Source organism: Pterocles gutturalis, unplaced genomic scaffold, assembly GCF_000699245.1.
Source record: "Pterocles gutturalis isolate BGI_N339 unplaced genomic scaffold, ASM69924v1 scaffold51192, whole genome shotgun sequence".
Taxonomy (NCBI): domain Eukaryota; kingdom Metazoa; phylum Chordata; class Aves; order Pterocliformes; family Pteroclidae; genus Pterocles; species Pterocles gutturalis.
This window is the reverse complement of record NW_010109593.1, coordinates 7,082-22,717: the sequence shown is the minus strand read 5'-3', so window position 1 is coordinate 22,717 and position 15,636 is coordinate 7,082. Positions and strand designations below refer to the sequence as shown.

Genomic DNA, 15,636 nt, shown 5'->3' with positions numbered 1-15,636 from the left:
AAGTCAAGTTTTTTGATAGAGTCCTGTCTTTCACCTATTAAAAAACCATTTAAATAATTCAGATATATTGGTCTGCAGCCAGACTCAGAATCAGGACTGTTACTGTCCTGCATCGCTCTGAAGAACCTGTCTCTGGCACCACATTCTAATTTTCCAAAGCTAACTTCATTTTTTAAAATTTTCTTAAGAAATGTTTAAATGTTGGAAGCTAACACAACAGAATTGAGTTGCAAAACTGCTATTAATTTCAATTACAGTAGGAGTTACACTTCACTGAGTGCCTAATCACGGCTTTCAAACTTTCATTTTTGGCATGAACTTTCTTTGCAAAATAGTCTGAAGATCTTGAAGTGCATTTCATATGCTTATGGACTCTTGCTTAAATGATCAACTTAATTTCCAGTGAAGTAAGAAGTAATATAGTAATATTCTCAGAAATTTAATGAGAGGTAGCTCATTTCATTTGGAACACTTTTTTTTTTTTTTTTTTTTTAAGCGGATTACTGTCCTAAATCTACTCCTGTTGATTCTGTGGAAAGTCTGGGTGGGAGACATTTGCTTAGCTTGCTTTTTCTAACCCATTTCATTAAATTGTGATATAATGCCACTGCCCATGTTATTTTCTTTGTTAATCTTCCAAAATTGTCTCAGCACTGAAAAAAATGTGCTAGAAGAAATTACTTGGGTGATTTGACATTTTGTTCCCACTAACTTTCTAATGGTGCCACCCTGCAGATAACTAGCCAGCTATAAAGTAAAAGAAGGAGCATGTTCCTACTCAGCCAAGATTAGCGGTTTCTCCCTTCTCACTTCAGGGATATTTCCTGATCTTACTTTAGCACTGGCCTTTGTTTTTCGCTGATTAACAATAAAGGGTCTAAATCGCTTTGCCGACCTTTTGCACAACTAAGCTTTAGAAAAGATAAGCGCTATATTTTTGTCAAGCATATAATACCTCTAAATATTCAATTTAATCATTCTCTAAAATTACCACTTCTTTAAATATCAAATTAACATTCCACTATGACTACCCCAAAGAAGAGCTGGACAGTGTAGCCCCAGTTACATGACACAGCATTCAGTTAAAATAATCTGGTCTCATTTACGCACTATCTTTTAAATATTATTCTGTAGTTTGCGGTTTAGTGGGGTTCAGTCTACATAGCATGGATGCCATCTTATTACTCAGTCTGGTATACTGGAATAGTGATATATATCAGGAATGGGATGAAAAGGCTATTCTTAGAGATGCTAATCTTGCATTTAATAGGGCTTTTAATTTAAATAATCATGCACTAGCGTATATTTACAGATATGCTCAGAAACAGCTGGAACAATTAATTATTAGCCTTATTCTGGAAAAGAGTACAACAACTATGATATCTCAGTGCCGAATTTAGCAGAGGTGGATTACTAGTATGCTTAGAACACCAGGGAAACTGTGATGAATGATACCAGCAAGTGAAAACAGAGAAAGAATAGGAGGATTGGCTGTTCCAGGAGAGCTTTGCTGCCAGGTTTGAAGAGTGAGCACTTTAGCCCAAACATCTGTATTACTAACTAAACAATAATGTCTTTGGTCTCTGAAATAAGTGAGTGGTCCTTCCTACCAGGAAAAAGCAAATGTGTCTGTTTCTTCCTCAGTTTGCTTCTCATTCAGCTAAAGCAAAGAAGCTAGAGCATAGTGTAACTGTCTCTCATGCATTTTATTCACTCTTAGCTACTTGAAACTATTTGTAAATTTCTGAAAGATTTAACAGCTTTCAGTGCAAAGGCATAATGATAGCACAATTCTCCAGATGACACAGAATGACTGAAGTGTGCATTTGGGTGTTGAGAATGAATTTCAGTGTATAGTTCTCCTTCAGGGTTGCAGAGACATGTACCTTAGCCTCATGCTATGAGGTCTGGTTACTGTTACCATAAAACTACAGGTAGGTGGCCAGTTATCTGGGCATCAATATTCTCATTTCTCTGTTTGATGTACCACAAAATCCAGGATGGTCTCCAGGCGTCTCCAGGCCGAGATACTAACTCTACACTGGCCTCTTCCTTCTCTATCACAAGTGAATTACAGCCTTGTCCCTTCAACTGGTTCCTCTATAAAGGAGGAAATTCCCCTACTTTCTGTTCTCTCCATTATCCTACCCTGTGACTAACCTGAAATGGCTCTCAGTGAATTCGAACTCTATAACATGAAGATTCCCAAGAAGGCTGCCTTCTGCTCAGATCCACGGCTGGGAGCCCTGCTCTGCACAGACCTCACATGGATGGGAAGGGCAAGTACATGCGAGGATCCCAGGGGAAGAAGGGCTTCAATGAACAATAGCGTGATTGTCACAGCATCATCTAGATTAAGGAGCACTACTGGCATGAAACTGGCATGCAGACAAAACACAATCTGCTCTTACTTTCACAGGTGCCAATATCAGACCAGTGGCAGGGAGTAGGAACATGCCCAGAGTTGCTCCCAAAACATAACCATAGAGGCCAGACAGTTTATTACCTCTGTGAGGATCAAGCGTTGATACTTCAACTTCAGTGTACTCCACCTCAGCACTCTCAAGGTCAGGTCCTGCCCCAAAAATATCAAGAAGATGTTTCTTTGTAGGACTGTATGCTTCATTTGAGCTGTGGGCCTGATCCTGCTGCCACCGAAATTAATGGACAAGTCCTCATTGACTTTGATAGATGCAGAATCAGGCCCTACTTATGGCAGATGTGAGTTACTCTGCTGAGTTTTAAGGCTAACCCACTCCTAAGGGTCATCCCAATCTGAAAGGCAGTAGACCAGCCCAAGCCAGATTTTTTAAAGTGCGGGATGTGCAAATTGTGCCTAAACTCTCACTTTCAATTTAACACCTCCAAAAGCAGCACAACACAAATGAAGCAAGGAATTATCTGAGATAATTCCTTGTATTATTCCTGCTCCAGTTTCTCTCTCCCCTCTTTCTCACCCTGCCATTACTTTTTCCTCCTTTTCTATGGCTTCTATGGCAGGACACTTCCCATTCCCCACTTTTCTCATGTTTAAAGCCTTCTCTAAGTCTTTCATGGTCTCCCTCATCATCTCTCATACTCTTAATTTCTGCTTTGCCAATAAGCAATTTCAGTACTGTTCTCTTATGTTGCCCTTCAAGCTCTCCATAGGACATCTACAGTGGCAACCCATCTTCCCCCTGAAAATGCTTCTCTGACACAGTGCCTACAGAAAGCCTGACAATTACTAGAAACCTGATTTACTAGGCTGACAAGTACTGGCTACCTGGATACAGCAGTCACAAAAAACAGCTGTTGCTTTCTACTCTGTCTTTTCCTTAGAGTCGAGATGGCTTTCTACTAGATTTCTGTAAAGGCTGGAAGGAACCACAAGAGTCAACCAGACTGGAATGCTGCAAAACTGCTTGTGGATTTTTCAGAACGGAAATTAGAGAAAGATCTAATTATAAGAACAGCAAAGTTTTGGAGCAGCCTTCCAAGAGCATTGGTGAGAGAAGGGAAAAAACAAAAGCTGAACAAAACAGTGTTTAAAGTGGCATAATTAGTTAATAGCAAAGTTTAAATTATATTCTTCCTGCAATAGCAGTAGGTAAGGATTGAACCCTTTTATTTCTGGCACACGTGCAGATCATTAGACCAGAGCCCATTTTATCTGAAAGAGGTAGAATACAACAGAAAAAACAAGAGTCATAGAGCTAGAGTTTCCAAAGGTTGTTTCCAAGTTTTCCAGTGAAATTAACTTAGTGCAGCGCCTTTCTCTTAGTTTTGGGGCACAGTGCTGCTCTGCACACTCAGAATTGCATCAAACAATTATCAATTTGAAATTCCTGCCACCTACGTTGCATACAAGCTTAAGTTGAAGTCTAGTTCCATGCTCTGGATGAATTTTAGCTTAACTTTGATCTTTAGTTACCCTAGATGCCTTTTCAACTATCATTCAACTCATGGTCCAATAAACAACCAAGTCAAAATGTACCATCAGAAATTGCATCTAACCCATGAGAATATTTTCACATCGATATAAAACAAAAATATATGGGACAAAGTATGCTTTCAGATGGCAATACCCCCATATTTAAGTACTAATTTTTTGACTAAATATCTTAAAAACACCAGTCTTGAAGAATATAATGTGCTAGATGATGTAGTACTTGATGACATGATCTAATGGAGATATATATATATCCCACATGGTGTCTCAAGGTATTTGGCAGGTAATTTTGTTCAGACTTCATACAGATTATTTTTAGGTTTAATGCTTAAATATTTCAAGATCTGCAGAAATTAAAAAAGGACAGAGAAGTAAAAGAAGCAGAAATCTGTAGTAGGTCTGAATTTTTGTTGTATAGAACTTAAAAATTTTGAATCTAGGTTGTATTTTTATACTGTCCTTTATTAGACAGCCTGGAATCCAGCACAACTAATTACACTTCATAATGCAGATGTTAAACAGGTCCTGTCATTGTCATTTTGCACGTAAGGAAAAAGAACTAAGCTCAGCAAAGGAAAGAGTCTTCCCCACTATCAAAGACAGGAAGGAAAGGACTGGACCTACTGAGTGCTGTCTGCTACCATTAGAAAACATTACAACTTTCAATCATAAAATAATTTTTGAATCTATTGTTTAAGTATGAAGTTACCTTTACTGTCATCTGATGATTTCATGTGATTTTCACCATCTTCAATATAACCTGATCCTAAAATATTAAAGCAAAAGTTGAGCTGACAAAATATTTATTATAGCAAATCAAATAAATGAGTTACACAGCTGCAACTCCTCTTGTCATTATGTTTATTTACATGTAAGAAATTCTACTTTTAGATTCACACCTAAGACATTCTTATAACACAGGTGGGAAGAATGTGGCTTGTTAAATAATCAGCTAAAAAATACCCAAGGGATAACTTTGCTTATATCAGGTGTTCTAAACAACGTGTCCACCTGTCTTTGTAAAGTGCATTGAGATCCTGGAATGAAGGGTGCCCAGTCATGGCAAGTTAACATCGCTATACTGTGGCTCCATCACAGGACCATATGACACAACTCAAATTTCTTCTCCAAAACAATTTTCTTGCAGCTGTGTCAAAACTGTCAAAAACAGAAAGTGATTTTCTTTTACCATGATTTCTCCATCTGTAATGTTGTTAACTGATTACCTGGTAGAAGCGTCTGAGCAGACTTATGAACCAATCTTTGTATAAGATGTGCTCAGAAAAAAAATGTACAAAGACAAAATTACAGAAGATACTTGGGAGAATGTTACTGGCATTCCTCTGCATGCCCAAAACACTGGGCCCTATCCAAACAACAACCATGTGAGTCCAAAACTTTAAATAAATGTTTAATTAAGCCAACTCACGAACAGCCTTACAGCAAAATATCCCACCTGAATAGTAGTCATCATTGTGTTGTCTTGTCAGTTTTTCACTTGTCAAGTTTGTAGTCAAGGCAGAACTGAAAAGCAAATCAATAAAAGTACTTATCCAAAACCAGTCAATAAAAACTACAGCACGATGATATGCAGAGATCAGTCATTGTCTATGCTGACTACCACACATTCTTAACTATTGAAGCTAATAAAAATTTTGTCTTTGTCTTTAAGAGAAGCAAAAGTAAACTTTAAGGTCAAAAATGGCCCCTCTTGCACTACTCTTCTTTAAGATCTCTGTATTTTTAATTCCATATCTAAATGCGTTCAAATGCAGGCCTGACATTCTATTTCTCTCAGCAGGCCTTTTTTACTATTTTTAGAGTATTTCCTCATCCTGTTGTTGTGTTTGCAGGTGGTGCATGAAACACAACCATCTATTGTTTGCAGGTGTGTGCCATAATAAACTATATTCATATGGTGGAAGGCCTCCAGCCCTTTAAACAGAAATACTTCACCATTACCATAAAGCAAGGTATCTTACCCAGACATCTCCATGGATGGTCCTTTAGCTTAACAGAGAAAAAGAAAAGCATCTATTAATAGACTGCACAAGTAAATGAACTTGAAAGTAAAAATCCAAACAAAACCATAGTGATTATCTACCCAAGTCAAAATAATTTCTCTTGGCTATCACAAAATTAACTACCTAGTGTCTTGCATCCCGTTTATCATGCAGGTCCCTTAAACATCTATTTCACAGAGAACCTAAGATCCCAAACCCCAGACTTTAGCCTGACCAATTTAAGCAGTCTAGGACATACAGATATTTCAGATTTCCCCAAATGTTTTGCAATGTACTGCATATCACAGGATTTTAATTTAAACCAGATCTACTTATTTTCTGAAATAATAAGATCTGAAAGAATACCTTAATGATAAAAGACAAACCCCTAAGTGCAATTGTATTACAGTGTGGTGAGAAAAAAAACAACCCCACAACCTAATAATCTTAAATTTGTTTCATGAGGACTAGAGAAGTACCTCAATTACGCCTGAGTTGGGACCCCAAATCAAATTGTCATAGCTCTACAAGGGATGAAAAAACTCCTCAGGCCATGTCTGCCTGGGAGTGAACTCCTGATGTAGGATTGCACCAGAACAGTGCAATTCTGGCCTATCTCCAATACCCTTTGCTTCACTAATGCCTTCCCAGCACCATTGGGTAGATGCTCCCATTCTGCCCAATGTCTAGAATCATAGAATGGTTAGGGTTGGAAAGGACCTTAAAGATCATCAAGTTCCAATCCCCCTGCCGTGGGCAGGGACACATACTTGGAAAGCTTCAGCACAATTGCAGTTTGATTTGGGCACTTGACATTTTAAAGTAGATTTTTATTTTTTTAAAACCGTATTTAGTCATCTCCTGAAGCCTCATCCCCACAAGCCTTTGCTTCTGAAAAAAATGCAAGTTTTGAACTGTAATATATTCATCACCAAAGAAATAGTAGGAAACTATTCATTACCTTTTTTCTTCTTACACAAAAACCACCATAAAGTGAGAGCAACTGCTCCTGCGATAGGTATTAGGACAAACGCAGCAATGACTCCTTTCTGCCAAGATGCTAAGATGACTGGAAATAAGAAAGACATGTTTGAGAGAGTACAGAGACAGGTCATCATTATCAACTTCTGTAGTTCCTGACCTTTCATTTTACTAAAAATTGCCCTTCTTATACACTGGGGAAGAACTTTAAGGAAACTTGCGTGCAAAGTTCACTAGTGAGCTTCTCCCTTGTGACCACTGTACAACAATGGTTGCTTTTAGCTTGCATCTGGCTCCTTTGACTTTTCAGCATCCCTTAAACTTTTCTGTGTAAGTTAGACAATCTCTGTTTATGAATGGATCTCTCTGTTTAACCTGACAATGGTGGAACAAAAACAAGTAAGGGAGCTATACTTAGTAACATCCCAGATAACACGACCTCACCTGTCACGCTGGCATAGTATGCAGCTTATCATAAAAGTCAGCTTACCACTGATGGTTATTGGACGGCTTTTCACATCCACATTAGCTCGATTAGAAGCCATGCAGTAATACGTCCCCATGTCCTGCCTGTACATTGCTTCCTTGCGCCACATGACTCTGTCTGCATATTCACTTGTTTCAAATACAAGCACGTCACGATCAGTTTTTCTAAAAATCTTGAAGTGGATTGGCCAAGATCCTTCTTTCACAGAGCAGAGAAAAACAGTCTCACTGCCATCTTCCACTTCTCCATATGGAATACTGCCCAAGTTTGTACTACAGAGGAAGGCACAAAGAAAACAAATATTAGCACTATTAGAAATAACTTTGATGACAAAATATTGTATTATAGAAATACTTGCTTTAATGCCATTTTCCTTAGTTAAACAGCAACTCAATGCACAGTATTAATCTTTCTGAACAGTCTCTGACAGACAGCATCCTCTAGTAAATATTTTTATACACCCAGAAACAAAGAGAGAGGGCACTACAAAAACACAAAGCAGAAACAGAAGGAAACTATATCCATTCCACAGAAGTCAGTTAGCCTGTTTTCTTAAACTCCTTTGGATGCCCCTTAAGCCCCAACCTACGGATTATTTAATTTTCAGAAATAATACACTCAGCAGTTCAATAGTGTAAATAATTATAGCTCAATTTATGTAGCTATGAATTCATAGTTATGTAGAGTTATGCTATTTTATGCTATCTGTATTATATCTTTCATGTAACATTGTTAGGGACCTTCATCTAGTGCAGAAGGCTTCAGTATGCCTGCTCAAACAGATACTCTGTTGTCTACGATTGTTTATCTTAGATTTTCAAATTAAATTCAAGGTCCAATCCATATCTTGGGTACAGGATATCCAAGTAACTTCCTTATGCCTTGTGGCTAAAACTATTGTTAACAAATAAATTCTTTGGGCACAGAGGAAACTGCTTGTGATGGGGACAGAACATATCTAAATCAGTGACAGAATTTTCTTGAGTCAAACCTTTGAACCACTGGGACGTAAACCAGGAACTGTCACATGAAGCCTCACTACCAGCGGCTCTGAGTGCACCAAACAAATCTACAGAAACACAGTACGCTGGTTAAAAAATCCTACAAGACAAGATGCTCCCTTACACGCATAATGACAGGGAAACCATACACATGTGTTAAGGCTTATCAGACCTGACACCGGTCTTATGTGGCCTTTACTGAATTATTATTTGCTTTGGTTTCTCTTCCTATCTGCCAACAGCACACTTGCAAATCACAGCTTTTTCACTGGATTCCCCTTCTTGGAGTACTGTTAAGATTCCCAGTGTATATCAAACATCATGCTTTCTTCTGTGGACTTCCAATTCATCTGCTTTTTAAAGCTTTAACTACCAACTTCCCTCACGAATAGAGGAATTTTTCCTTTTTGCTTCACATGTATTTGTAGATCAGAGATTCTGCTCGTATGTAGTAACTCCTAGTTGCTAATAAGGCATAATAATAGACCAACTTTCACATCTACTTAGCAACTGAAGCTTCTGGTTTTGAGCATATGCTCAGTGCTGCTGAGGACTGCAACTATAACAGACATATTTAGAGGGATTATTAAAAGTACAGACGTACATCTTTTACCAGGAATCTAGCTAGTTCAGTTATTTTAGTGAGTAAAGTCACAGACTAACTCCAAAATCATTATGCATACATTTACTCCACTCCTATGAAAATCAAACATGAAGAAAGTGGATCTTGTCCCAAAATCTTTAATCATTAATTTTACTAAACCAGCTTCTATGCGATTGTAAGTCAGATCTGGTTTGAACATTAAAATGAACTCAATTGCATTAACTTGATTCAGATTACTATGAAGATTTTTATTTTAGTGACAAATAATCTGTGATACAGATCATCAACTATTTTTAATTCAACTGAGCAAAAATTTATAAACATTTCACATCCATTTTGCTTTGTCCATCATTTCCTGCTACAGTTTCAAAAATCAAAACATGATCTTAGACAAGAAGAATTAAACAGACTTACCTATGACTGTGATGTTTAGAATATTGCTAGTTTTCATACCACTGGAGTGGTTATTTCTAGCATCACATTTGTATCCTCTTTTGTCATTTTGTCTAATATTTTCATCCAAGAATGTAGCATATGTGTCATTAACCACTATTTTCTTAACTTCATTTCCTTTGTAGAATGTGAATGTTATTGGCGGTGTTCCCATCACTGAACGACAGATTAACCATAGAGGCTTCCCTACCACCACCTCTGGTAAACCACTGACAACAGAAAGAGTCGGCTTGGAGACTGGAGCTAAAAGGTGAACAAAGGAAAAAAATGTTGCAAATTACACTGCATAAGGCTGGAAGATACAATAGTATTTTGTAGAAAACTTACACATACAATATTTAGCTAGGCTGCGCACACAGCCTATATTGTGAAGGTTTTCTGCATTGAGAGAATGGAAACAGGGGGTGACTCGAACAAAACAAAAACATAGTAAAACATATATGACTTAGAATAAAATAGCATACAAGGAGAATGTAAAGGAAAACAAAAAAAAGGATCAGTGACACAGCTCTAGATTATCCAAACTCCAGAACGAGCTTTGACCCAAGGAATAAGTCTGTAGAGGAAACATATTTGCAAGTACCATTGTGTGTATTACCTGACATGGATCCTGCAGCACCTAATCAGGGGCCTCTGTTTCTGCAGCACAGTGAGCCACAACCCAGTTAATGCCCCTTTACAGACTTGAGAACTGACTGTGCTTGTTCCCTGAGAGGGAAGGAAACTAGGGTGTTTATAATTATTGTGCCGATGAGGGGGTTGTATTGACAGCAAAACACTTGGCTTTTCTGAAGAAGAGCTATCTGGCTCTCATGGCTTTCTGCCTGGAGGGTCAGGGGGAAGAATTCAAGGCAGACATTGACAAAGTTTCAGATCAAACTGATGAGTGAAAGGTTTGCAGAACATTCCCAGCTCCTGTGAATGGCAATGAATGAGAATTTATTTGGCACCTAGCAGAATCAAGAGAACAGAAGGAAGACATGCTAACTCCCTTCTCCTAGGGCCAGCCCTGGAAAAGTCTGACTTGATTAGATCATGATAGGCCAAATCCTCTACAGCTAAAGATCACAAGCACATCTCACAAAAATTAATTTAAAACACTCAGCTAGTTCATGGACTAGAGACTGATTCTGTAAACAGATGTGCTTATTTATAAGCTTACAGTTTTTATTTCCCCCACCACCACTGGGTTCTAAGCCTCTATATCAACTCACCATAAACATTTATCCTTACAGGTTTGCTCTCCTTGACTATTCCTTTTACTTCAGCTTTACAGATATAGGATCCAGTATCATTCACATTAACTCTCATTGTTAAGTTTCTAGAATTTCTCAACCAGACGTCTCCATTTGAATTTTTCCGTAATATAGAGAAGTTCGCTTTCCGAAAACCACTAATGCTGCAACTCAAAGTTAATTCTTTATTTTCATCCAGTTTACTCATAGAAGCAGACAATATTGGCTTGGGGAATAACTCTGCAAAATAAGAAGAGAAAAAATTCATTCAAATTTAGCCTAAAAGTATATGACTGCCTACCCCAAATATATACAGAATTAAGGACATAGTGAAAGTTTACATTCGGGGAAAAAACCAATCATGTTATTTTGACATAATTATATTTTCAGGGAAAACAGAAACTTAGCAATCACTTGAAACCACTCCTCATATGTGTTATTTGAAGTACTATTTTAGTTGGAAAGTATTAGTGGCAGGCAAAAATCAGAAACCTAAATCTAACTAGCCTTTAACTTAGGGAAAATTTGTACTTGGATCTGGAGGTTACACTTGGATCTTGAGTTCTACCAAATTTAAATTTTAATCCATTGAGCAAAATCTAAGATGAATAGAGGTGTTACCTGCCACAACAACATTCAGTTTGGTGGTTTTTGATGCTCTCCCTTGCTCCACCTTACACAAGTATTCACCACTGTCCTCTAAAGTAGCTACGGCAGAGTATCTCAAAAGTTTCTCATCTCGTACGCTGTTCAGTATTGTTTTGTTTTTCTGGAGTATGATTTCAATGTCACGCATTCGGGCTACCATAGTTGAGCATTCGAACTGTATTCTGTCTCCTTCTGTAATATTACTTGAGGGCTTGACATTCAGAGTAGGCTTTATAAATGGTTCTGCAAAAGAATACATATAAACTCATGACCCAACTTTTTAATTATAGCAAGAAAAAAATTTAAAAAAGAAAAGCTAAGCAACTTACCCCTGACTGTAACAAGTGTTTTGTTGCTGTGTTCTGAGTTTTCAAATTCAAGTTTTACGTTTCTCCTACCAAAGCAATCAAATTGTAAAATATTATCTCCCTCTTCAACAGAAAATTCCGCTACAGAAAAATTTCTGTATGGTTCAAAAACATGTTTTTCTTGAGGTGTTGAATTCATCTTTATCTTCCGAAAAAAGAAATATAAAGGAGGTACTTCTTCTGGCAGCTCACAACGTAATTTCACAACTTCACCCTCTAAAACTTCATTTTTCTCAGCAGTCAGGGTTGGCTTGGTCATTCCTTAGAAGAGAAAACAAGAAGAGAAATAGAACATTGCATAATGCTGAAACAAACACTATCTCTGATGACTGTGGTAGTGATTTATGCTAATGAACAGATGTAAATAATTTGCAAGAACTGAGCTTTTGAAGACAGTTCCTTTGATGTGTGGGTGCATGCAAGGCACCTTCAGAAGAACAAACCATCCCTCAGGAAGGTAATATAATCTTGATGCAACGTGTGAAATATAAAACTTGCTGTTTTGAAGGCAGGACCACTTCCTGCTCAGTGTTTTCTATTGCCACTCAGAAATGAGCAAGGCAAGAAACTAAATGCCACCTCAACTTCGGTACCTGAAGGCGCAGGCCTCTGAAGAAAAATTACAGGCCCTGCACAACCCTGTAAGTATTTAATGCTGAATGAGTGCTTTCCAAGTTCCTTTTCCAAGGGGAAAAATGTCACGTGCAGTCAAGAACACATGGCTAGAAAGAGTATAGATGGAGGTGGCCCCTGTTCTTGTAAGAGATGAAAGAATTAAGACTGATGTAACATTGTCTACAAAAGTAGTCCACAGTTGATAGTAGCCTTGGCAATGGCTAACACAAGGTGAGAATCTCTATACATTAGTTCCAGCTTTTCCAGTAATCTACCTGCCCCCCATCATGTTTATGATCTATAGGCACAAGCTTTCACAAATAACATTTTCTCTACTCTAGGAAACAGAGGCTCAGGACAAAGGGGATGTTGGCATAGAAGGCACAGATTGTGTTCCTGACTGTCACTGATCTGCCATGTAGCCTTGGGATTGTGATTTCACTTCTGTGCCTTAACATTAGGATTTAGTACTAAACTCTTGTAAAGTACTGTGATGTCTATAGATAAAAAATACTTTGCAAGATATCCTGTCTAGGACTGACTATTATTATTTCCCCTGGAAGGTTGTTATCTTTTTGCATCTTAGAAAACTGCCATGTCTGAAGGAATACTCACCTGTTACCCAAACATGTAAGGAGTTACTCGATTTTGTCTTTCCACCTGCTTCCACAGTACATTCATACTCTCCTGTATCTGAAGATCTAGCTATAGGTATTTCATATTGTGCATCTCCTTTGTTTGATACAGTCATGAACACACGCTTGCCATCCTTAAAAACTGTAAAATTATGCTTCAGCTGGAAATCGGTACTTTTGCTAATATCAGCATGGCAGACAATTGACATAGGAGCTCCATTCTTTACTTTGGCAGATGGCTGAACCTTGATTTCAACTGCGTTGAAAGTAAAAACTTGATGGGAAAAAAAAAAAGAGTTATATTTCTTTTCAATTAGTCCAAAATAATACTTTTATTTCAAGCTGCTACATTTTAATCACAAAAATTAATTAACTGTACCTTAGTAGCGGGTGTTATAATTTTTATAGTTAGATCTCACAGATGTTGACAGTGGTAGCAGCTTTACCTTCCACTGCCCAGAGATGCTAGAGGCAACTACTGATTGTCACAGCACACACTGTCCATCTGTGCGGTCTTTGCCTCAGGGGACTGAGAGAATCATTGACTTGGCCATGCCCACAGCCAAATCTACTAAATTCCCTAAAATACACAGACGACACGGGAACAGGCTTGCAGCTACTTCTTGGTTTTCCATATTTCTCATTATTTGTTGTCTTCACCTCAAATTGGCAGGAGATCTGAGAGGTGAACAAAATTTTCTACTTGTCTGAAGAAACTGAAAAATGACAGTTAACCCCTGCTTGGACTTGTGTTAAACCCCAAGCCAATTAATCCCCAATTAGCAGAAATCCCTGGAGTTATCCCAGTATTTTTTATCTGAAAGCAAGGTTAGGGTTATGTCATTTAGCAAATTCCACTGTAAACATGTAACTCACAAGCTTGGGATAATCTTAAATCTCTAGTTTAGGACAACTAGAGCATAACAGGAGATATTTGGGTTAAAGTTCTGCAAGCAAACGTACATGCCTAACTACATTGTTGGCAGTCCAGCAAACATACTCTCAGGAGTCCTTAGCAATCACACTCTGATTAATTCAAATACAGAATCATACGCAGAAGCAATGCTCTCAATTAATTTAGAATTTAGATATGTTAGTCCCTGAAAAAATACACTGAATACAATATTCCTATTAAAAAACCTAAAAATTGATAAGCACGTTAAGAAATAAAGTTTATAATAGCATTTATATGTAGTGCTTCTGTGTTTATAACCTCAGCAATGATAAATACTTTGTAGCTTACATTTTTATAATCATTAGAATCCTGGTATAATTAATATTTTTATTCACACAGCTAGATGAACAAGTATAAAGAAAGATTTATGCGTTCATTCACTTTCCCTTCGTTTAGAACTCACAGCTTTTGGGTATGCCCATTTTGGACAGGTTTTATATCAGAAATTTGCTATTAGAGCAGGAAGACTTCCCTGCATCTAAAGAAGTCCCTTGCCACATACACTTACCAGCTATTTGCAAATTGTCCTGGCTAGATGGAGTTCTGGGCATAAAACCAATACAAAAATTGTAAGGTTTTTTGCATGTGACAAGACTGCATGACAACAAGAAGCAAACATTTCTCCCTAGTGATGGAAAAAAGGAAGTCTGCAGAGTGTACGTGCTAGAAGTCAACAAGATGATAACGTAAAAAGTAAACGCATTCCTTTCAGAACACAAGTTCTGTACTCTACTCAGACGTGATCTTTTCTTTTGCAAGAAAAAGAGCAAGAGAGAGTGCCCTTAACATAGACTCTATAATTTTATCCTACCTCTTTGTTTCTGGGCATGAGCGGGTGTTTTAAAGTCCAAAACAAAATGCTAGTAATTAAATTTCCTCTCCCATCTCTTGTATGCCTCAGAAAAGCAAATTACTCTAGGAAAGATTTCACCAAAATGTTTATTGAAGTATGAGCAACATACCTGTCATTTAAACACTATATCTAGAAATACCACCAAGTAATACATTTTCTTTTTTCTTTTTTTTTTTACATGGCCAAATTTTGTATTGAGCTATAGTACAGCAAATCCAGATAAACTCTACTATGGATGGAGGAATTAGTTAAATTACTTATTTTAAATTTGTATGTGAAAAAATTATATCATTACCTACCCCTCTCATGAGCGTAAAGTTCTGAACCTGGAAAAAGATGAAAAGAAATGTTATTTTCAAAGCTTACAGATTGAAAGACAGTAATAGCAAAGATTAAAAAGCCCCAACAAACCCCAAACACACCAGAAACACATGTACCCACCCAGATATTTAGTTATCAAACTTACACTGCAAGAAAATCACCAGAAGAGCAAGATACATCTCGTTCCTGAAGAACAGACACTTAATTCCAAAATAAAACAATATTCATCATCAGAGGTGATGCCTCCAGGTACCAAAAACAGGTTATATTTTTTCTGTTGTTGTTTTATGGAAACAGGTAAAACTTTGCCATTAAAATTTATATGTTTTCCCAGATCTTCCACAGAAACTGGCTAGATCAAGTAATCGTTCCCATTACTGGAAACTGGAAATGGCAAACAATGAGAATCTATCTGCTGCTCACAGGCAGATTGCTGTTCAGGAAGTGACTGGACTTTTCCTGAGGGCGCCACCAAATGCATTTGCTTTGTTTAATTTCTTAAGGTGTATTAAAAAAACAAGAAGTTCCAATGACATTTATCCTGTA

At 37.5% G+C, this 15,636-nt stretch overlaps 1 protein-coding gene across 1 annotated transcript in view; it reads right to left on the bottom strand.

The window, feature by feature from the left end:
- Nucleotides 1-15,413, bottom strand: part of PECAM1 (platelet/endothelial cell adhesion molecule 1) — a 29,384-nt gene extending 13,971 nt beyond the window's left edge. Inside the window, exons 1-13 of the mRNA XM_010073023.1 lie at nucleotides 15,236-15,413; nucleotides 15,069-15,095; nucleotides 12,942-13,235; nucleotides 11,673-11,972; nucleotides 11,317-11,586; nucleotides 10,675-10,935; nucleotides 9,418-9,703; nucleotides 7,406-7,674; nucleotides 6,896-7,003; nucleotides 5,914-5,941; nucleotides 5,388-5,455; nucleotides 4,641-4,697; nucleotides 2,507-2,575 (exon numbers count right to left, since the gene is read on the bottom strand). Coding sequence (XP_010071325.1) covers nucleotides 2,507-2,575; nucleotides 4,641-4,697; nucleotides 5,388-5,455; nucleotides 5,914-5,941; nucleotides 6,896-7,003; nucleotides 7,406-7,674; nucleotides 9,418-9,703; nucleotides 10,675-10,935; nucleotides 11,317-11,586; nucleotides 11,673-11,972; nucleotides 12,942-13,235; nucleotides 15,069-15,095; nucleotides 15,236-15,269 — 2,071 coding nt within the window. The 5' untranslated portion in view covers nucleotides 15,270-15,413. The remainder of the gene's footprint in view (nucleotides 1-2,506; nucleotides 2,576-4,640; nucleotides 4,698-5,387; nucleotides 5,456-5,913; nucleotides 5,942-6,895; nucleotides 7,004-7,405; nucleotides 7,675-9,417; nucleotides 9,704-10,674; nucleotides 10,936-11,316; nucleotides 11,587-11,672; nucleotides 11,973-12,941; nucleotides 13,236-15,068; nucleotides 15,096-15,235) is intronic.
- Nucleotides 15,414-15,636: the final 223 nt, after the last annotated feature.